Source organism: Grus americana, chromosome 4, assembly GCF_028858705.1.
Source record: "Grus americana isolate bGruAme1 chromosome 4, bGruAme1.mat, whole genome shotgun sequence".
Classification (NCBI taxonomy): domain Eukaryota; kingdom Metazoa; phylum Chordata; class Aves; order Gruiformes; family Gruidae; genus Grus; species Grus americana.
The window spans coordinates 74,159,935-74,183,035 of NC_072855.1; the positions used below are offsets into that span (position 1 = coordinate 74,159,935).

The 23,101-nt window shown below is 36.5% G+C and overlaps 2 protein-coding genes across 9 annotated transcripts in view; one reads left to right on the top strand and one right to left on the bottom strand.

The window, feature by feature from the left end:
- Positions 1-34: 34 nt before the first annotated feature.
- Positions 35-23,101, top strand: part of MFSD8 (major facilitator superfamily domain containing 8) — a 25,857-nt gene continuing 2,790 nt past the window's right edge. The window contains exons 1-14 of one of the 7 annotated variants that reach the window (XR_008576970.1): positions 35-329; positions 1,929-2,014; positions 3,079-3,122; positions 3,857-4,097; positions 4,416-4,529; positions 6,031-6,175; positions 6,821-6,879; positions 7,961-8,069; positions 8,319-8,453; positions 8,839-8,942; positions 9,039-9,298; positions 9,636-9,698; positions 11,678-11,759; positions 16,860-16,966. Coding sequence is in view for 5 of the 7 variants with exons in the window: in XM_054824747.1 (XP_054680722.1) it covers positions 241-329; positions 1,929-2,014; positions 3,079-3,122; positions 3,857-4,097; positions 4,416-4,529; positions 6,031-6,175; positions 6,821-6,879; positions 7,961-8,069; positions 8,319-8,453; positions 8,839-8,942; positions 9,039-9,298; positions 9,636-9,851 (1,602 nt within the window). In the remaining 2 variants the exon portion in view is untranslated. Of the gene's footprint in view, positions 330-1,928; positions 2,015-3,078; positions 3,123-3,856; positions 4,098-4,415; positions 4,530-6,030; positions 6,176-6,820; positions 6,880-7,960; positions 8,070-8,318; positions 8,454-8,838; positions 8,943-9,038; positions 9,299-9,635; positions 11,109-11,677; positions 11,760-16,577; positions 16,730-16,859; positions 16,967-23,101 lie in introns of those variants that run through there. The other 6 variants (XM_054824749.1, XM_054824751.1, XM_054824750.1 and 3 more) reach the window with 6 other exon arrangements.
- PLK4 (polo like kinase 4) overlaps positions 12,906-23,101 on the bottom strand; it is a 17,575-nt gene continuing 7,379 nt past the window's right edge. For both annotated transcript variants that reach the window (XM_054824746.1, XM_054824745.1), the window contains exons 7-16: positions 22,309-22,685; positions 21,336-21,440; positions 20,871-20,973; positions 19,898-20,047; positions 18,847-18,977; positions 17,635-17,726; positions 17,122-17,263; positions 15,373-15,513; positions 14,364-14,470; positions 12,906-13,660 (exon numbers count right to left, since the gene is read on the bottom strand). In XM_054824746.1, the coding sequence (XP_054680721.1) occupies positions 13,561-13,660; positions 14,364-14,470; positions 15,373-15,513; positions 17,122-17,263; positions 17,635-17,726; positions 18,847-18,977; positions 19,898-20,047; positions 20,871-20,973; positions 21,336-21,440; positions 22,309-22,685 (1,448 nt within the window). In that variant the 3' untranslated portion in view covers positions 12,906-13,560. The remainder of the gene's footprint in view (positions 13,661-14,363; positions 14,471-15,372; positions 15,514-17,121; positions 17,264-17,634; positions 17,727-18,846; positions 18,978-19,897; positions 20,048-20,870; positions 20,974-21,335; positions 21,441-22,308; positions 22,686-23,101) is intronic.

Here is a 23,101-nt window from a genome sequence, read left to right on the forward strand (position 1 = left end):
CACGTGACCAGCGCTTACCGCCCCGCCCCGCCCGCCGTGTCTCGCGCTCGGCCGGCTCCGCGGCTGTTGGCGGCGGCCTCGGCCCTCGCGCCCGGCCGGCAGCGCCCACCAGCGGCGGAGGCGCGGGGGCGGCGCGCGCGCACGCCCTCTGGCGGCAGCGGCAGCGGGCGCGAAGGGCGGCCGGGAGGGGCCGGGGGTGGATCCTGGCACTACGGGGCTCGGAAGCGACCGCGATTGGGTATGGCGGCCGCGGTCTCCGGTCCGGAGGTGGCTGCTGAGGGGCAGGAGCCTTTGCTGAGTCCCGGAGAGGCGGCGGAGGAGGAGAGCAGGTAGGGGGTTGTTCCTTCCCGCACCCCTCCTTTCTGAGGCGGTGAGGCAACTCCTTGTCCCGCGGGCGGAGGGGAGCTGCGCTAACAGGCGCCTCCCCTCCCTCCCTGCTCCGGGGAGGGGGGTTGAGGCAACACCCCCACGAATCGCTAGAGAAACCACCCGTGGCTGACGAGTCCCTGTCCGCCTTGCGTGGGTGCTTTACCCCGCAAGGAAAGCCCAAGCTTGAGGGAAGCTGCCCGCTTCGGGAGCCGGCGGAGGGGATGGAGACCGAGCCGCCTTCCCCAGGCGCTCTGGTAGTCTGGATTCGCGGCGCCGCCTCCCTCAGTCGCCCTTCAGCCTGCCCCGGGCTCGGGAGCGAGGCCGTCTGTAACAAAACAAATGCATAAAAAAGCATAAACGTCGATTAGTGTGGTGCCGAAGTCTAATTATTTAATAGCACTCTTCTTGTGCGGGCAGCAGTTGATAACTTTTTTTTTTCCCCCCTTCTGTCAGGAAAACAACAGTATTTTGAATGTGTAGGGGTGGCTGCTGTTGCTGCCGTCTTTGAAGTGTTCTCACGCTTGGAGCGTACTGCTTGGTTTAATTAAAATCTTGAAAGTAACCAAACATAGCATACGTATAGCATATACAAGCGTTTGACTGACTTCTTCCTACGTGTGATGGGCAATAAAATAACAAAGTGCACTTAGAAACACCGTTTATGTGGTTAAAGTATCATTGAACCAAGAGACTTCAATGGTGTAAACACTTCTGAAGAAATAAATGTACAAGTCATGCTGTGGAATAGCTATGTTAGTTTTAAAATTGGTGTATGCCTAAGTCTATATATGACCTACATAAACAATACTTATAAACTACGTTCAGACATATATAACTTAGGTCTGCATCTTTTGGACAGAGACTATTTTGTTTAGAATACTTCAAAACCAAAAGAAGTGAAGAACCCTGAAATGTTCTTGCTTTTGAAAAAGTTTATGGGTCTCAGAAGGTGCTTATCAATTAAAAAAAAAATAGCTTACTACTCGCAAAGTTTGTAACTTATATTTTAAATTTATTTTGCAGCCCTTACAATCTTCAGCAATATCTTTTACACACATTTTTTATATTGTATAGTTATTTTCTCATGGTAAGAATAGACTAGCCATACCTTTTAGGCTAACCAATAGTTGTTCAGGTTTGGGGCTTTTTGCTTTAAAGTTGTAGTTCTGAGAAAATGTTTGGGGTTTTATGGTTTAATACACACTTCTTAAAGCCTTTACATAATATCTGTGATGCTCCAAAGTGTCTATACAAAGACATTACAGAATTGAAGATCTCTCTAGATAAATATCTTTTTGTGTAACATTTGAATGCAATGGTATGTGATAGCATTTCTATTAGGTTTTTGATTTGTCAATCTAGTATTTTTCAGTGAAAAATTAACTTGCTTCTAAAATAAATTCTTTGTATTCTTTGCTATCTGGAAGACCATTCTTGCATAACAGTTTAAACAATTGTATTGAGAGGTTTGTTAAAAATGTTTTCAGTGTCCTGTGGGAAAAAGTAGAAGAGAATCTGATAATAATTTCTTTCTCTCTTGACTTTTGGTTCAAAAATAGGGATGTTGTGGAAACACAAGAGCATTATAAGAGCAGGTGGCGATCCATCTGGATAATGTATCTAACTATGTTTCTCAGTAGTGTAGGTGAGTAAACACAGGTGGATTTCAATGTTATTTGCTTAATGAATATGTTTTGGTTTGAAAATTACAGGGTTTTCTAGATTTCAATTTCATAGCTCCTTTAGTGCTACTATTCTTTTATAACCTTAAAAAGGTGCGCTTTCTGATTCTTCAGGAGAGAAGATATGACTAGCAAATCAAACAGAAAGTTACATTTAATAAGATAAGTTAAATAATACTCTCTTTTGAGACTAAATAACATATTACTTAAATCTTTGTTTTATGGCTTTATAATAGTTCAGGGTAAAAAGGTAGTGGCAGAGTAAGGTTATTGCTCAGAACCAAACAAAACAAAGGTCACACTTTTATATCCGAAGTGAAACTTCTGAGGAATGAAAATAGAAATAATGCTGAGTGCTTAAGAGGTAAGATCTTTGTAGGAATGTATGTTATCTATTTCAAAATATGTATGAGAACTTGTTTTCTCCTATGGGATTTTGCATCCCACTGCAGAACAAATTACTGTTTCATTCCTAAATAACTGCCCCTGGAAACAAGACTTCTGATGATTTTTGACTTCTGGTGATTTTCCGTGGTCCTAGAAGTGATCTTGAAAATCATAGGATACTTCAGTGATTTTTTTTTTAATTTGATGAATTAAAATCTCTTTGATAAATGAATACAAATATGCCAGTGTATCAAGAAATTCTTTTTACTCTGGGGACTTGTCTTTCCATTGGGAGGAAAAATCCCATGCAGTTTGCTTGGCACATCAGTATTTTTTTCATTGGAGTTTTTTTGTTTAGTGTGTGCGCACCAATAAAATGTCCTTTTAAAAACAGTTCCTCCTGTTAGGAGGAATTATCACTCCTTAAAAAAAGCACATAATACATATTATATACATATATATATTATATACATATATATTATATACATAAATATATTCAGGTGACAGACTGATGCACAGTTTTAGACTGTCATACACTTAGGAGCAGAAGAATGAACCTGTAATAACTGTTTCAGTAAAGCAAATTATTGATAAACATGGCAAATAAAGTAACTTCAGTTATGTTTTTACTGCATTGCAGGTTTCTCAATTGTAATTATGTCTGTGTGGCCATATCTCCAAAAGGTTTGTAAATATGTATGTATGTTTGTTTGTTTGTTTGTTTTAATAAGAACAGAAAACTCCTGCTCAGAAAGTATGTAATACAAAACTTGACATTTTATTTAGGAAAAGAAACAGTAAAGGGAAGTGTGTGGTTATAAGAGACTTTTATTTTGCCATCCATTTAGACAGCTTTCATTATTTCATGTAAAAATCTGTCAGTTGATTTCCTGAATTGATAAAAGTACATCATAATCCAGAAATGTTCAGTTTTCCAATATAATTTCACTGTTTTCTTGGACAGCAAATCAATAGAAATCTCTTTATCAGAATGCATTTGTAGTGTTAAAACATAACAAGGCTTGTCTGCATTTTGAAAAAAAACAACAAAAAAACCACCAAAGAAAACCCCCAACAAAATGGAAGCTGAAGGTAGAAGTTGCTCTGTAAGTGTCAGATTGTTGCACTTAGACCTTCTTGGTATTCTTAACCGGGAATTGTCTGTGTTCCTGGATAGTGTTTTTAGTTTGTTTGGGGTTTTTTTTGGTGTATTTATGTTAAACACCACACTGTGCCATGCAGACGTACTAATTTATTTAGCGACAGCTTAGGTTTGACACTGTATTGCATAGTGCCGTATACCCTCAGAATTATAGTGCAGTCTTAGGTATTTCAGGTACTGATTCTAGAATGGTTCTGTTGATATTATAAAATACTATAATACTTTATCAATAGAATTGATTAATTTGTTTCTGCAGATTGATCCAACAGCAGATGCGAGTTTCTTGGGCTGGATTATAGCTTCATATAGCATCGGCCAAATGGTTGCCTCTCCCCTGTTCGGCTTGTGGTCCAATTACAGGCCAAGGAGAGAACCTCTCGTTGTTTCAACTGCTATTTCGGTAGCTGCTAATTGTCTTTATGCCTATGTCCATGTACCTCATTCACACAACAAATACTACATGCTGACTGCACGTGCTCTTGTGGGATTTGGAGCAGGTAACCACAGCAGAATTTACATTTATGAAAATTATTAAATTCTATGTCTTGTATAAGATAGTTAACATGATATTTTAGTACCAGACTTACCATTATATGAATGATAACTTGTTATTTAACAAAGCGAAGAGTCGGCCAATACTAATTTATAATAAAATTATGTAATTGTGCAGTTGTGTATAAATACTAGAGGGAGTGATGGGGTATATTTTCTTGCAAAATAAGAAAAAAACCCTCAAATAAAATAAATGCAACTAGATAATTTAAGAATATAACTTAGTATTTACATGAACACTTTCTTGGTTTTGTTTTTTTAAGGAAACGTGGCTGTAGTTCGATCGTATATTGCGGGTGCCACTTCTCTTACAGAAAGAACAAGTGCCATGGCCAATACCAGTGCCTGCCAAGCAATTGGCTTCATATTAGGACCAGGTAAACATATCTTCTTTCCTCACTTCTCTAATACTTTTTAGGATGAAATTGGGCATTGGAAGTATGAATCCTCAGCACCTGTATGTTGGGGGTTTTAAGGCATAGTTTGTCATTGTTATCAAAATTGAATGAATGGTATCCACTCATACATACTTGTGTATGCCAATATAAATGAAATGGTCCAGTCCAAAGAAATTCTAATTGTTTGTAGTTAAAAACTAGCTGGTTTGGATTGCTGGCTGCAGGAAAAATAAGTTCCAAGATGCTCTTTTGTACCAGTACCCATAATCTATGACCAATTGCACATTGTTCATGGAGAAGGGAATTTAACTATACTTGGGCAAACATTTCTACCTTTCTGAAATAACTGAAAATTTCACCTTGCCTCACATGTTGTAGAAAATAACATCCAACAGATCTTCCTGATGTTGTAGTGATGATCACAACATCTTCATACTGACAAAAATTTGAAGACATAGCACAGATATTACGGTGAGCTAAGGGAACAAAGAGCTCAAGGGGCATTAGTTAGATCAGGCACAACTGGCTGCTGAGATATTTCATCTGCTTCATGAGAGAAATGCATTAGACTTGCCTTGTGTTGTAAAGAGAATCCAGGAATTTTGTCCTAAACAGCCTCTACTGATTACTTGTCTTCTATAGCTGGAGATTAAGATTATCAGATTAGTAGAGCTGAAGTGCTCTGTGTGTGGTAATATAATGAGGTGAATGTTTAGGGCTGAAAGTTTTTTCTCTGGTTGATTATTACTAGCGCTGTTGATAGAACATTAAAGGGTCTACAGCAACAAAAAATCTGCATTCTTTGTGTGATTTACATAGAGTATACGTTTAGGTAGTCACCTTTCCTAACTTGATAGGGACTCTCTGTCTGTTTCCTAACAGTAGAATGCAAATGACCTGATCTTACAATCTTCTGCTCTGCTCCAATTTAAATTTTAATTTTAAAAAACCCCCAAAACAAACAGAAAAAACAAACCAAACCAACAACTTCTTTTCTCTCTAGCTTGCCCTAGTCCAGTCCCAGGACAAAGGTTTTCCATGTAGGAGGAAGAGGAAAAAGTAAATCAGGTGTCTGCATGTGGCCAAGAAAACTAACCATTGTAACACTTGGAATTCAGTCCCAGAAGAAAGGTTTTCCACGTAGGAGGAAGAGGAAAAAGTAAATCAACTGTCTGCATGTGGCCAAGAAAATTAACCATTGTTACACTTGGAATTCAGTTCCAGTTCTTTAAGTATCATGCTGATATCTATACAGTGTACTGTATGTAACCAAGTAGTTTTCTGGCTGGTTGAGATCTCACTGATATCCATCAGTTTGTTCAGAGTAGGATTGTCATAATGTAAAAGGTTTGATAATATTTAAATTTTACTTAGCAATTGGAACAGCTTTGCTTATTCAGTTTCATATGTTTATTCTATATGTGTTCTAATATTTTCTTAATGATTGTCAAGATTTTCTTAATACATTTATGTTTTTAAGTTTTTCAGACATGTTTTACACTTATTGGAGAAGAAGGAATAACATGGAAATTAGTTAATCTTCAACTGAACATGTATACGGCACCAGTTTTATTTGGAGCTCTCTTAGGAGTTATTAATATTATTCTCATCTTTGCCATATTGAGGTAATCAAGTCAAAAAAGAGAAATGTTGTACCTTGTTTTAGTGGGTGACTTGCAACAAATAATATTCTGCTCAGAAGGAGGAGTAATAAGGCTGAAATCTGGAGCACTAAAACTATAAGCTGTTACTTATTTTTCAGGGTTTCTACCTTCTTTAATACATATGTTTTTCATTATGCTCATAAATTAATCATAGTGATGTTACAGCTAGAATATAAACTGATGAAAAAAAGTTAGAGTTCTTAGATCATTAGCTTTTAGCCTTGATATATTCTTCATGTTGATGGTTTCTGCCCATGTCTTTTCTCTAAAGAGAAATAAGGTTAGCTTGTCTGTAGGATCCTCACTGTCTGTGTCTTTCCTTTAAGAATCTCAAGGGGGGATTTTTATGCATTATCCCATTGGTAGCAGTGGGGGGGGAAGGGAGAAATGCACACAGATATGTGATATTCTCCCAGTAGAATATTTTCTTTCTTGAATATCGTGGTGTCCACTGCATTCAAATGTAGACTACACAGATGATGCTTAAAGGAGCTGGGAATAATGAGAATATGACATTATGCCATTTAGGATTATTTTAATAGAAACTTCACTCAGTAGTAGATCAAATAAATATGTGTATTAATGAAAACGTTTCTAAATTTCTAGAGAGCATCGAGTGGATGACATGGGACGGCAATGCAAAAGTATCAATTTTGAAGGAGAAGGTACCTATGTTGTCTTGAAAACTTATGCTGTGATTTTAATTTTGAAGTACTCCCTTACTACATACAAGCATTTCGAAGTATTCTAAAGTCTGATGCATTGGGACCTCAAAGTGAAAAATAGGCTACATCTCTTTCTAACTGGTCCAGAAATTGCTTCACATCCATATTGTGTCCATAGTGCTGTCTGGTAGCAAAGAAGAAAAAAATATTGTATGGATCCTTCCAGACTTTCACCCTGGAACTGTCTCTTCCAAGAGACAGGATTAAGTGAATATGGATATTAAAAAAATCTCCCTAATTTCTACTTTGTGGTCATGCTTCTCTTTTGTTCTGTATCATGCTGAGTAATATTGCAAATCAGCTTTCATATATGACATCTTATTAAAAAGTATATGTTGTATAAATAAATTTGGTTAGTGAGACTAAAGTACAGTAATTGCCACATACAGTGCAACAGCTTCTGTTCAATATATACCCTTTTTGTACGCAGTTCAAATTTTTTAAAACATTGCAAGTATCACTTTCACTTGAAGAATCAAACTTATATGAAAGGTCAACTTAAACTTCTTTTTAAATCTTTTGAAGTCACCGGTATTTTGTATTAGTTTTCTGTTTAAAAAGGGAGCTGTATGTGCGTACCACACATGGGTGTTCTGTGTATGAAAACGCTATGCCTGGGTTAGAGGAACAAAGGCTCTGTGGTAGTGCAGAGGATTGTACTGTGTACTTTTGACATTGCAAGAGGAACAGAAAGTATTTTGGTTTCCATTGTTAAGATATTTAAAGTTTGCTTATTTTGCTGTCACTCAGGATTTTTCAGTCCCAGCATTACAGTGGGAAAACAGATGGTCTAACTGATTTGGAAATCATTTTCCCTCATTGTCAGTGGAATTGAAGTTTCAACAATTCCATTTTGATTTAAAAACATTATACTTAGATTGTCAAAATATAACTTCCTAGCCACCCACCAACCTGCATGTTAAATACTTAACCGAGTAAGGAAATCATTGTTGTTGGTAACTTGTGATGGTGTAAAAAAAGCTCAGTTTGCAGTTTAGATTATTCTGTTGTTTTATTGCAGAAAGTGGGGCTCTGGATCAGGATGCAGAAGGAAACGTTGACCATGTTGCTGTGGTAGCAATCAATTTTCTTTTCTTTGTCATCTTGTTTGTGTTTGCTGTCTTTGAAACGTAAGTTTGTCTGTTTTCTCTCAAATTACTTACATATGTAATGTAGTTAGACTGGGTGTGCAAGTATAGGCTTTTCTGTTGCACTCATGTTCTTAACTGTGCCCTTCATAAATAGAGGTCTACAACCAGATGCAAACAAATTGATGTACACTGATATAGAGTAATGAATTAACTAAATAACTAAAAATATGTAGCACACAGTTTGTGGTATATTTTTTTAATTCATGTAATTTTGTTCTGTCAATTTAGTATAGCTACTCCATTGACGATGGATATGTATTCCTGGACCAGGAAAGAAGCTGTTTTTTATAATGGAATAATCCTTAGTGTGGTTGGCGTTGAATCAGTTATTGTTTTCATGGTGGTTAAAACACTATCTAAAAAGTAAGTTTTTGGAGTTTATCAGAATTTTGTTACTTATGTTAGTTAAGTGTGGAAAAGCTTTACGGCAAGGCCAAGTCTGCATTACTTAAATCTTGTACTTGTTAATTAATTTAGGTTTAGTATGACAAAGAAGTACTTCCAATTTTGATGCAGCCATGATGCTGTGGCTGTTCTTTATTCTGTTAATGTAACCCCCTTCTTTGTCTGTCTTTTATCTTTGAATCACAAGAAAAACGGGGTTTAAGTGACTGTGATTTTGAAATTTTTCTTGCAGGTGTTTTGGTCAGACATCTTTTCCAGAAATTAATGGGCTATGTTGTTAGCACCTTCTGAAATTTTACTTTAATTAAATGATATATTTAATTGTAATTTCATTGTTTGATAGGACTGGTGAGCGTGCCATACTCCATGGAGGCTTACTGATTGTCTTGGTTGGATTCTTTATCTTACTGCCGTGGGGGAAAAAACTACCAAATATCCAGTGGCAAGGTAGAATACAAGTCATACTAAACTGTGATCATAATGTTTTTTGAAAGCTTTTTATTGTATTTTTTTCTTAATAGCACACATAACTTATTTTTACAGAAATAAAGAATAACTCCATTCCCAGAACAACTTCCGCTGAACTGTTAATGCCTTTCTGGAGTTTGCAAGCAGTGCAGCTTCCATCCAACCACACAGTAGAACCCGTAGGCTGCCCTGTCACGCAGTCCTGGTGCCTGAATACTCCTATGATCTATCTGGCCCAGTATATCAGCTCTGACATACTAATAGGATTGGGCTATCCAGTTTGTAATGTCATGTCCTACACTTTATACTCAAAAATTCTTGGACCAAAGCCTCAGGTAACCATGATGCCTAAACAGTTTATTTCATTTGCTCTCCAAGACTTGCACCCTCGTTATTAGAATGAGGGATCTTGCTAAAATTCTTTTTGTCATTAGCCAAATATGGAAAATGCCTTTTTATTAGAAAGCTATAGAATGTGTAGTTCAGTGGAGCCTTCGAATTAATGCTTAGAGAAGCTGAGCAGTACCCTTGGAAATAAAGTATCTTAACGAGTTAAGAAAGATAAGCAATTGCTTAAACACTTCTAAATTTTCTAATTAGGATAATTGGTGGGAATTATTGGCAAGCCAAATAATGCCTTTGTCACTAACATAAGCTTTTGATCTTCTGTAGGGTGTCTACATGGGATGGTTAACTGCCTCTGGAAGTGGAGCACGAATACTTGGGCCTGTTTTTGTGAGCCAAATATACACACACCTGGGACCACGTTGGGCATTTAGCTTAATCTGTGGAATAGTCGTAGTCTCTCTCTTACTCTTGGAGATAGTATACAAGAGACTTATTGCATTTTCTGTCAGATATGGAAGGATGCAAGAAGAGAATTGCTAAATATGTATTTAAAAAAAAAAAAGTAAAACTAACTGGAAATAATACTTAATTTATTACTACTTTTTAATGAGGAGTACCTAACCACTGACCTTTCTGGCTGTATGCTAAGAACTGTACACCTGTACTTACACATTAACAGAACACATAACTTGGTCATATCCTAATATAAGGTTACACCTGCTGCAGGAGAGCTTTTGTATTCTGCTTTTCTAGCAGCAGAGGAAAGGACGTGAGCAAGTTAGATCAATACAATGGCACATAAGAAGTGTGTACAGTTTAAATGATGCACCTCTGTAGTGAATGCAGCTGTGAAGGTTACAGGTTATGTGCATCCTTTCCAGAAAGAAGTAAAAGAAATATTTATCTTGATTCTGTGAATCAGGATTAGTAACTCTTTTCTAACTAGAAGATTAGTTGAGCTGCATGCACTTTGTATGGAAACACCACTACTTAAGTGAACCTTCTGATGTTCAGTTTGCTAGCTTGTAAGCGCTGGTTAATACAAAATGTCTCACATTGGAAACTGTTACTTATCAGTACATCTTCTCTGGGATTTCAAATGTAATGTAACAGAATTGTAGAGGAAGGTAGGTGCCTGCTTCACAAGGAGTTTTTGTGGGATTTGAGTATTTAAATTGGTTAAGAGCCATTGAAAATCACAGCCTCAGTGGCTGTTACTTGAACTACACTGAACCGTATGTGCAATTTTTCTTCTACTGTTTTGCTGAAGGCCTTTTTGTAGCAAGGAAGATAACCTGCACAGGTTGAATTATGCACAGCTTTTCTTAAGTTGACTACAAGAAGAAAGTACTAAGCGTGATAGTTTACACTTCATTGTCATTTGTGAGAATGAATGCACTGTGCTGAGCAACCAGCATTACTGTTAATTAAGTAAAAAGGAAGAAACTGGCTCCTCGGGTGTTGACTATGACTTGTAGACTTATTTTCTTATTTTTTCTGATAATATGGTATGAGAATCAGGAATTTCTAATTTTTGAATCAAGTGTTTATTTTTTTTAAAGTGAAATAGTAATTTTCCTTCATAATGGGGCCTAAGCTCATCTGTACGAGTTTGTTTCATGTTTCAATACTACTGAGAAGAACATTAGAATGACTCTAGTATGAGAATTGTAGCTGCTGCTTAATGTGTCTAATACTTGATGCTTACTGAATTTATTAAAGTAATTAAGTATGCCTATGTAATCAATTGTTCAAACACTAAAAGACTACTGAATTAAAAGATTATTTTTTCAATACTGACTGAAGGGAATACAGAAGTTTTATTCTCTCTTGGGCTTTCCTGCTGCAGAATCAGAAAAGTTATGAGAAAGGACTTTGCTTTTATCAGTATTTCTTTTATATGCTAATTCATAATATATAGTACCAGAAAGACTGTGTCTTGGTGGTGAAAACAGACTCCAAAATGGAGTGCTTAGAGTTACAGCAACTGGAAGTTACTTCAGTCATGAGAAATGCAAGAGTTTTCAAAATGGTTAACATGGTTAGGATTTCATGTTCACCAACTCAGTTGGTGCTGAAAGTATATCTGTTTTAGGGTTTTTATTACTGCTGTTCTTCAGGCTAGCTAACTTCCAACTTAAGAGTGAGAAAGTGTTTGGATACTTGGAAGGATTATTTTAACTGTAACACATTTAAAGAGTTAAGGATAAAACTAGATTAAAGTCTTTTTTTGCAGTGAATATCTATAGAATACAGAACATTCCTGAAAAGGAGTAGCCCATACACATTAATGTTTACATAATAATTAAAATAAGAAAGCAAGGTTTGAAATTTTTTGGCCATGAGCATTACTTTTATTTTCCTAGGTCAGCTGCGTTTTAAGCTATGGCTTGCTTCTTGTGGAGCAGCATCCTCTCATTCTTACAAAACCTGGTCTTGTATTCACAGGTAGGGCTTCTGTTTTTTTCTGTTTGTTCTGGTTAGCAATGAAGTGCAGTTACATTGAAGTCACACTGTTCCTTACAAGCTAGCCGATTGTTCTTTCTAAGAATTTATGCCTTTCTGTCTTCTGGTGTCTAACTAACTCCTAGACTTTCTTCAACTCGCACATCAAACTAGATTGTGCTATGTCCAAAGTAAAGATAATCAGTATGGCAGATAATGCAAGTTTTTAACATGCAGTGCTGACCTACATCTTATCAAGGCTGACTTACTACTTTAAAAGTCAGTTGATAGAAGAAACATTGGTTTAATACTTTTAATATTAAAGAAAGCTGTATTTATGTTTATGTGCACATTTGTATCTACAGGTATATTAAAAAAACCCTTAGAGTCTGCATGACTTGATTTATTAAACACTTGCAATAGTTATTTTACCATGCAGTCACTATACCTGAATATTAAGGTATACTTCTCAACTGAAAGAGCAGTTTACAAAGAATTTTTTATTTTTGGAATCATTTAAGGCTTTTTTTAAGTGCTACTTGTGTGTCTATACTTACAAGACATTTCCTTGATTTGGATGTGACAAAATAACCAATTTTGTCTCTGTTAAAGACTAGATGAATGAGGAGAACTGACTTGAAGTCAAGGCTAATTGAGCTCAAAGCTGAGCCTGCAGATTTTAAAAAGCTCTATTGGAACATCTCTTTCCTGAGGGGTTTTTGTGCCTAGACCACATCTGCAAGCCACTTTGAGCCTCTCAAACTCTCCATCCTCCCCCCGCACTGACACCTTTTTGGATCCTGCTTTTCCACTCAACTTAAGCCTTTCTCCTACCTTATAAAGAAGTTTGAGTATTTAAATATGAATATAACCCAGCATCAGGAATGTTAGCACACTTGAATCAAAATGCTTAAGAAATAGCTTCTGTTCATGCTACTGCAGTTTGTTATAAGTGTAATTCATACTGTGTAAGACAAGGTAAAAGTACGTAAAATTGTAGGAATTTTATTAAAGTAGGAAATGGAATCAGTTACTACAGTAGATGTAGTTCACTTTCCTATCAACTGTGCTCCTGGTTTTAGTCAGCTGTAGTCAAGAGGTAAAATATTGAATATACAAACCATCATGCAATTTTTCAGTTGAGCAAGTTAGACGTAACTTTAACAGGTTTATATGTTTCTCCCTAAGCTTCCACCCAACCCTAAACTCCCAATATATGATGCTCTAAGATAGAAATTGAGTTTACTAATTAGAAGAAAGGGCTGTCAATAAACCATCACTTAAACATAAAACAAATAGATCTGGACAGTTACCACTGCATTTATTTTTTTTTTTTGTATGAAATGCTTGTGCAGGGAAGTTTAAGCTGCTGCTACAAAAAATAAAAACAAAGTTATAAAACATATACATATTTACATATATTACTTGTAAGACTTAAAAAATATACGTTATTTACAAATACAAACACTTCAACAGCACAGATGCTTTTTCCTTGATTGGTGGCACTGAGTAAGCAGCGGGGGAAGAAAAAATACAACAGATTCAGATTATTTCCAAAAAGTTGATGCTGTCTAGAACCAAGTTGCTCAAAGTTTTGCTTGAGCAAGTTTATCCATCATTTTGATGAAAAACATGGTTTGTGTGATACTTTACAAGCAATTTGCTACACATAAACAGAGCAACCCTTCCCATTTTTTTTACCAGCTTTTGGAAGAATTTCTGCATAAGCTGAGTAAGATAAGTCACATAAAAGTCAGTGAGTGAGTTTATTAAGCTCTGTGTCCTGACACCCCCTTTGCTTTAATCAGTGGGGACCAGCTGGATTGGTAAACATCACAAGAATAGAAGACAGACAGTGCAGCTTCTCTTTGATGTACTCTGGCAATTTATCATTTTCTCCATACCTAGAAAGGCAAATAAGCATACAAAATTTAGATGCTTGAAATAATTTAAGGACAGTATAATTATTTCAAAACTTGCCTGTAAATAGACAAACCACTAAGTCAAGTGGGTATTAAGTATATCTAAACATTATTTGAAGCTTGATGACCTAAATCCAGGCCCCTCTTCCCTATACATATTTAACTGAAAAAATGTTGCAGATTAAGAAAATATAATCTAAATGTTTAAAGCAATAATATCTGAACAGACTCTATATTACTGTCTCTAAGAGAAAGCATGTTAATGAGTGCCCATATTTGTATGGGAAGTGCTCAGTGTCCAAAAGATATGCAAAACTTCACCCGAGCACTTCAGGTCTATGCAATCTCCCTAATCTAGCAGTGTCTTGAGGAAAAAAAAAGGTCTTAAAACCTTAGTTTTCTCCCCCTCCCTCTTAAATACTATACATGGATAATGGCTATAGTCTGGAGATCAAAAAGTAGATGCATTCCCAGGTTTTTTTTTTATTCATTTGTTATCCAGAGTTCAAAGCTATATGTTTCTCTTTTTTATTAAGCTTATAAGCTAATCAGCTGAGAAGTGATTGAAAAGCTAAGTTTTAATATTTACAGCACAGAATGAATAGCAGCTATGAAGTTTACCTTATGTCTAACAGCCTTGCACTGACAGTAAACCAAACTATTTTTACAGCAGTAATAGACTTACCTAGTTGTCTGGCCATCTGGAGATGTGTAAGTGATAGAAGAAACACCTGCTTGGGCTACCAGTTGGGATCCATCATTAAACTGAACCCATACTGCTCCGCTGGTCAGCTAATGAGAGAAGTTGCATTACAGTTTGAGGACATAAAATACAGGATTACATACCTAGAATTTTTCTAATAATTGAAGCTGAAAGTTTTTCAGAATTGCTGAAGTAGGTTATCTGGTCAGTCTTTTAAAGATTGCATGTATACTACTTTGGGATAAGTAGTCTAAGGTTTCAGATACCAGATTTAGTCATCCTTTTCAATGACAGTTAAGTAGAAGTACCTTTAGCTCAACCACTCCTTAAGAAAATGTAAATAGGACCAAACATAAAATAGAAGGCCCATTTGTGAGAGTTGACAGCTATATACATTTTAAAGTTTATACATAAAGCAAACTTCTTCTGTTAGGACAGGAAGCTTACTTTATCTGGACTGCAGAGAACCATTTTTGAAATCTAAAGCTGATCCCACAGAAAAGCAGAGAAAAAAAAACTTCTCTGTAAGGAAACAGCTTTTCCTATTGTATAGCCAGATTCCTTCTTCTTGTACAGACCTGGTACATATCTGTTAAAAACACCTTTGTCATGACACCTTTACATCTGCATTAGTGAACAGACAACATTAACAGCTTCAAGTCTTTTACTAGAGTCAAACTGAAATGACAGAAGACACTGCAATAGGCAATAATAACCACATGAAAATCATTATAAGTGAAATACTGAACTGTTATTTTAGTTTCTTCTACTTAGATAGTTCACCGTGGTATTTATTTGAGATGTTTATTTGGAAAGATCTTTCCACGTACCTGTAAACTGTAGCAGAGCACAACCTGCAAACTGTAGCAGAGCACAACCAAATGTATTCCTCACAAATCAAGTTTAAAGCTTGTGACTTAAAAATATGTATCTCAAGTTTAATAGGAAAAAAGAACAGACTTCCCTCCTTTATCAAGCATCCATTTCTCACCTGAGAAGCCCAACCAACATTTTTCACAAAGACAGATTTTAAAAGTTGGGCTGAATTTGGACTGCATTCCATTTGATGAACAGAGGAGCACGTGGTTTCAGCAGTGTTAGGCATAAATGTAGACTTTTCATACGACACCACCTAGAACCAGAAATGCACAATATCAGCAGCCTTAGTATTAATCCAACTGATTATGTACCAACTACAGTGGGCAATTACCACCTGGTTTAAACTTTTCATAGATATAGACAGATTTAGCCTATATCCTCCACCATTTAACAGCATTACATTATAAAAACCCCACAGGATTTCATGAGACTTTCTCAGCATGATGACAGTTTTTCTACCACTTCCCTGTACCCACAAAGGAATCGCTTTCCCTAAGCGGACTTTCTACTTAAATCCCATTTTTCCTTATTTGACTGTCAGAAAACCCTGTCCATCTTCAGGAAAAGTGTTCAGCCCGTTAGATTATCAAATAGCCCTCATTCAGATGACCATTTGGGCAATATTTTACAAAAATACGGACATTGCTATTACTTAGAAACTATAATATTAAACATTAACAGAAGAGTTCTACAGCACATACAGAGTCTGTTATAGGTTTAGAGAGACAAAGAAGTGTTGAATTAAGAATAACAGAGGATCAAACATTGAAGGCCCTTTAGGACAACACCACCACTACTGTCTAGGAGGAACATTTCTGCTTCTATAAGAGTTCTACTACTCAGATACCTCCTCCCATAGTCACAGAGATGACCGAGATGAGGTGGTGTGCTTAGCAGTGTTTAAGATTCAGGGTTCAGTGAAAAGATGCAAGTCAGGGGTTGTCTTTGAAATAGGAGAGCTTGGTCAGGAAAGAGATCAGGATCCAGATAGTTACAGGAACCTGAAAGAAACAACAAGCTGTACCTTAGGATGTACAGATCTAGTTCAAAAATAAAGAAACCAACAAAAAGAGTCAAGAGTCGCATGGAAAGCCAACTAGGTATTGTGGTATTTTGCTTAGAAATACATCCTTCAGAAGAGAGAGCAAACAGTGAAAGCCTTACAAAGACCTAAGTGTTTGCTGTATGGTAAAGAAAGAATGAGTTGGAATGCTGAGCCCTCAAGTTAGAACTCTGGTGATGAGTAACCTTAAGTCAGCATAAAAATCAACACTAGTACTGAAGCCCTAAGGGATTTTTGTTGCTGGTTCATTTCAGTCAAGTGAAAACTGACAGATTCTGCACTAAGGACATGTGCTACACAATTAAAGAAAAGAGATGTAGAGCCAAACTCAGTGTGCCAAGACCCCGATATAATTCAGTCAGCTGGGGAAGTTCTATCAGGACTGTGATACAGCAGTTAAAGCTTGGTGGGTGTTTTAAACAAACTAGATGAAATTGCACACAAAGCCTTGTTGGCTATGAATGTATTTATACTTACAGTTTGGTTTGTTGTCCTTTTTTGTTTGTTTTATACACACTAACATTTGATTATTCCAGAACAATCGCCTGAAGTGCTAATACCTTTGCAACTACCTTTCGATATACAAGCCTGAGGGCATATCAGAGCTCCCAAAACAAACTGAAGACTGTGCCACATAATGTGAGTAAGCAATTTTTAAACTACATTCCTAGGAGGTGTTTGTGGTAATGGTTTGGAGGATTTTGATTTTTCAGGTGTAATTCCATTAGTTTAAATAAAACAGCAATATCTGAATTCCAACTGGAGACTAGTCTCTACTGTATGTTCTTGGATACTTACAGAAGGAGTACAGTTTGGAGTTTGAACTGGAGTAGAACTGGCAGCTAAGTTTCTATCCAGTGCCATAACTTCTTTTGAACAGTTTGTATTGTCCAACAGTGGGGGTGCTGCAGCCTGTGGCGATTCAGTATTGCCAGGTTTTCTGGAAAGATAGTGAGACAAACTGGGAAAAGGTCTGTCCAAAAGGGACTAAAGAAACAAGGGAAGAGACATAGCTTTTTCTTTCAGTTTACCACAGACTGTACAAAGCACTTGATGGCACTGGTCTTCTTTTCATACATGCTAATTGCTAGCTCGGTTTAGTCTAAGTCCAGAAGTGTATGTTGTCCTAGTATCAAAGGAGGCTTTGCAGGTCCCAAATAAGGTGTTCATACATGCTATCAAGTTAATATTTATCTTGCTAATGACTATGAGCTTCTGTTAAGCAACTCTGGCTTCTGCAAACATTAGCTGCATAAGGCTGCTTAGTGGGAATATTCAAATGCTTAAGTATTTTCAATTGAAAGATATTACCTTCCAACAATTATTGGAAAAAATGGAACACTTTCACTCCTTTTTTCTTCTTCCAAAATAGCAGATTCCAGTGCAAGGCATATACGATGTCCCTGGAATTGAAAGGAGCTTGGTAAAGTTTTTAATTGAGAACAGTATAACTATTTCATACATGTTTAGTGTGGTAGGTGAGCCTACAGAAGGAAGTGCCTTTTTCCATGGTACTGAATATCAATAGCAGCTGCACTCATGTACCATGGAGGCAATTCAAGAAGCTGTACTACAGCAAGACTCCCTCACTTCAGCACATCTGGAATTATGCTCTTAATAATCACATCTCCTCCCCTTTTAGGACGACTAGACAGGGGACTAGAGCCCAGAATTCTATTCCAGAAAATAACAGAACAGAAGGAAGACTGAATAGGAAATTGACATGGTTTAGCCCCAGCCGGTAGCTGGGTGCCACGCACCACTCACTCACCCCTCCCCCGGCGGGCTGGGGAGGAGAATGGAAAAACAACGGCAAAGCCTCGAGGGTTGGGATAAGGGCAGTTTACTGGGACAGCAAGGGAGAGGGAAACAATCAACAACAGTACTGATAACAGATATTCACAATGGGTGATAACAAAGAACAATTTACCGATCCGAACCCCCCCTGCCCAACCGAACCCCCCCTGCCCAACCGGCCCCCTTTTATGGTGAGCATGATGTCCCATGGTATGGAATAGCCCCCGGCCAGCTTGGCTCACCTGTCCTGGCTCTTTGTGAAATTAACTCTATCCTTGCCAGAACCAGGACAGAAATTTATGCTATATTTTTGCTGTTTACTAAGTTCATAGACAACAAATTACTTATGACTGGGTGACATGAAACAAGATGGAAAGTACAGCAGGCAGGCTAGTTAAACACCTGGTAGATTTTTGTGTTTGTTGTTTTGGGGGGAGTTGTTGGGTTTTGTTTGTTTTGAACTTGTATAAAGCAACTTCATCTGTTTAACCCTTTCAGCATACCTGCTTTACACACTAGTAAATTTCCTCTAACAGTCGTCTTCGTGAGGCATCGTTACTGTTACATCTACATTGATATTTGCTCTTCCAGAAAACACTTTATCATCCCTCCTTATTAGTGTAATGAAAAATATGAACAGCAACATCAGAAGCACATTTGTGAAAGAGAAACTGAATTTTCAGAAAGTTGCTTTGCACTGGAAAAGGTCTATATAAAACAGTTTACCTCATTTGCATGATCCATATAAACTTGTATTTCCTTCTTCAAACCTGCTTCGCTTTCTCCTTTCAAAGTGAAGGATTTCCCCGATTTTTCAATCACACGAGTTATACCAGCTGTCTTGTGTATCTTTGCTCCTGTAAAAAAGTAAAATTTTCCAGTGTGAATTATACAAGATACGAGCATGTATAAAATACAGATTTCTGCCATTACATTGTACTCTACTAAAGTGTATCTCGCTGACTTATTGACTGCAAGAATAAAACCACTTGTGCGTGAGCTATATGTCTAACAGAAACAAAAAGCCACTATAATTGGGACTGTGATGCTAACTGAATGCCCTCTATGGCCAAAGATCACTACTTAAATGGGCTGAATAATGCATTTATTACATATCTTAAGAACTACCTTTCCAAACATTAATCCAAGACAAAATTAACATCTCTAACAGTATTGCCAAAAATTGGTTAAGTAGGCTCTATTGGTATTTGAATACCGTTTTAAAGGCCCATTCTTTCAATAGCAGTTCCACACTGAATCACAGACCTGTTAAGTCTTTTTTTTGGTCATAAATTCTGTTGAGATATACCTATGCATGTGGGAAATCAAACTAGTTGACAGTAGTCTATAGTGAGAAAACAATTGTTGGTGCAGTCTAGTCTGTGAAGGGTAGAATTGGAAAAGGCAGCCAATTGCTTTCTCCAGTGAGTATTCTCGGTAATACTATTACCTCAGTTAACAATGGAAAGCTTGGAGTAGGGACACACTTTTCACTAAGTAGGTTACCTATCAAATGTAGATGCAAAGAAGAGCTCATGAATAAAAACAATGCATAATTTAAATAATACTTTTGCAACACACACTCCCTGAAGATTATCAGTAAGGAAATCGTGAATAACAAATGGATCTGTGAGTACCAGAATAAAGGCAGAGTGGCAAAAAAAACAACATTCCTAGTATTTTCTTCAAGCTGAAGTGTTCATTGTTTGGCAATATTTTAGTGCAGCTTTAATGACATTATATAGCTATTTGCATAATTGCAAAAATGAATACCTACCATCATAAAAACAAATTTCAACATCTGCAACAGGTGAATTTTCCATCAACATGCATTTGGCATATCTTGTGTAGAACGTAACTTTGGGGGTTTTTGTTCTTACCAACTGTACAAACTTGGCTGCATACTGGTATTTTTTCCAGTACTTTTCTAAAAAAGAAAATTTAAAAATTTTGATAAAAATCCTCAGATTAAACACTGCGCACCAGCTTGGAAAAATATAATTTAAAATAGGTATTTGATAGCTGAAGGTTGTAATAATATTTACGTACTTTATAGAAGTATGTTCCAAGCAACTGACTGACTTCCACCAACTTTTACTAAAGTGTGCATCTTCATTAGCTTCGCTTGAACAGCTTCAATTAATATAGTTCAGAATCTAAACAACATAGTAAAGTGCTGCACATACCATTTAACTAGAAATCACAGTCCAGCTGGCTTCCTGGCTTTAGGTAAAACCTGTCTTTGATCTCTAATTAGTAGAGAAGTCTTCTTGTCTCTTAAGAACTTATAGTTAGCTTATACTTTTCTGCAGCTATCTACATTAGATACTCTGTCAATGCTTTCAAGAATGTATTTTTCCTCTCCCTCCAAGTTATGAGTATTAGGAAGCACAAAGTAAAGTTTCTTTGTTTTAAAATTGATTTGATAATACTTCTTCCATTCACATTTAAACAGTTTCCAATTTGAATGAGGAGAAGAATATGAAAGCTTTAATTTTAGTACGGTACCTTTTAAAGGGGCAAGTGACTCTTTATAACTTCCATACAAAATAACTTAAAACCTGTGGGTTTATGCTTTCTTATAAAGTTTCAAAATAGTTTCCAGTTAAACTGTAGTTTGAATCTTATTCTGAAAGGAATTTTACCTTCACAATTATCTGAAAAGTAATGGCTAAAAGCTAAACAGTCTCAAACAAGATTCAATAAAAATTACATTAATAATCATAATTTTAAAATAAATTTTAGGTTACCTGGCAAGTTGTCAAAATTATACACACAGATGTCTTCAGAAGGAGCAGGAGGTCTGTCATCAAGAAGGAAACCTCTTCCTTCATTTGGATGATAAACTGCAATCTACAAAGTGGAAAAAAAATGTGTTCGCAGTCACAACTTACTACAGCACTCCCTACTTTTAACAGTTATGGAAAGAAGTCATAGTTTAATTAATTACCATGAATGCTCTATTCCACTAAGTAATTAACAGCAGCAGTTTTTCCAACAATACTTCACCTGTTCCAAAGGTCAAGTCCAATCTTGCTCTGAAATAATTGCTTGCTACTTATATTTGTATGACTGTACGGGGCAGGGCGGGGGGGCAAAAAAAGAAGTTTACAGCTATGCATTTCCAAATAAATAATCACTTAAATGAAAATAAAAACAACTCTGAAAGAATACTATAAGCCCTTTATACAACAGTGAAGATATTGAAAACATACCACATTTCCATCACAAGATATTCTGAGAACTTCTTTCACAAGTTCTTGTGAATGGTGTTCTTTTAGAAACTCCATAAACACTTCCCCAGTATCTAGAATGCTCACCTAAAATACATTAAAAATACAAGTTAAACAAAAAGACCTTTACTTTCTGACAAGCTAAGATATCATTTCTTTCCACAAATGCTTTAAAAAAATTGTTCTCATCTTCCTCAAATGCACTGCAAACTTATAAAAGCTTCTTACAGTAACTTTTGTTATTACAACAGAACACTTCAATGTGACTGAAGGTTATAAATCTGGTCAGTGAAGGTGTGGCTTCTTAAATGACAAATCAAAGACAGGTCAGCTCTATGATGTTCTTTCTAAAAAAACAAATTGGGGGGCAGGAGGAAACACGATAGGATGAGCAAGATTATAAGAAATGGAACAAAAGGCAAAGGGCAATACCAGGAACAAACCAACCAGAAAATTTACGTGATCAGTAAGGATTAATGGAATTTGTTTTGCTTTCCCACCCACAAGACAGAGGAAAAAAGCAGCACTATAGGAAAAAGATTCAAGTTTTTACTTCAGAACAAGACTTTTTTTGTTTCTAATCCAGCTATTTATCTAATCTGTAAAAGTGTTTGATGTGCTTGACATAGTTAAAATCTTTAATGCAACTGTACAGCTAAGCAGCACAGAGTTTTAGAACTGTAGGAAATATATATGCACTTAATATTTGTTATATTTACCTACAGTTTCTTTGCTTGTAAACTAACAGCAATGCCACCTCAGTATTTATACGAAGTGACCAGGAGCGTTCCATATACAAAACCTAGGATACATCTTACTAATATAACTTTAAATTAAATTATTATAGATTAAGTTTTCTAAAAACAAATGCTTCTAGTTTACCAAGTGATTTTTAAGAGATAGTCACACTATATTTAATACATAAATTGTCTCTATTTTAAGAGCTGATACATACCACTGCATTTTTTGTTTTTTGCCTGATTGGTTTTAGCCTGTGAGCGTTGAGAGGTGATACTATACTTCGCAGTGTAGGTTTCTGATGTGCTAGTGGTTCTTTGCCCCACATCTGGTTTTGTTCTGAAGTTGACCAAAGGCCACATGTAGAAGATGATGGTTGAATTGTCTCAGATTTGCAGAGAACTCCAGGGTTGTATTTCTTTGGGTTTCTCTGGTTTAAAGAATGTGGAGAGTCGACAGATGCATCATGACTCCTTACACCTTTTAAGGTGTTCCATGCATTTCTTGATGCATCTTGCTGCACATCCAGATGATACCGAAAACCTCCCTGTGCATTACTGTTGCCAGTTAGGTCTGCAGGTGGTCTCAGTGGAACTGAAAGCATCATAAAGGTACATTGTAGATTCAAAGAGTCAGTCAGAGGGAAAAGAATGCTATCACGTTTTTAAAAGCTTTTCAAAATATCATCTTAGAAGGCTTAAGTGGAGAATGGGATTTCTTTAATCCTCAGTTCAAATCACTACACTATGACTTTAGTACCAATCAACACCAGTGCTAGCAAAATTCTAGTGCTACTTAAAATAAACTGTTACTAGATTTCAGTTCTGATGGCCTTCAGTCTTAACACATATCAAATCATTTTGCAAAACCATTTACAAACAAAATACTAAGATTTCAAATACATATTTAAACAAGAATTAGTTTACAAGAACGAGTTTAAATCTGTTGAAATAGTTCACTTGCTAGATAACCACTAGTACTGAGTTTCATCTAAGTTTCAGCTTATCTAA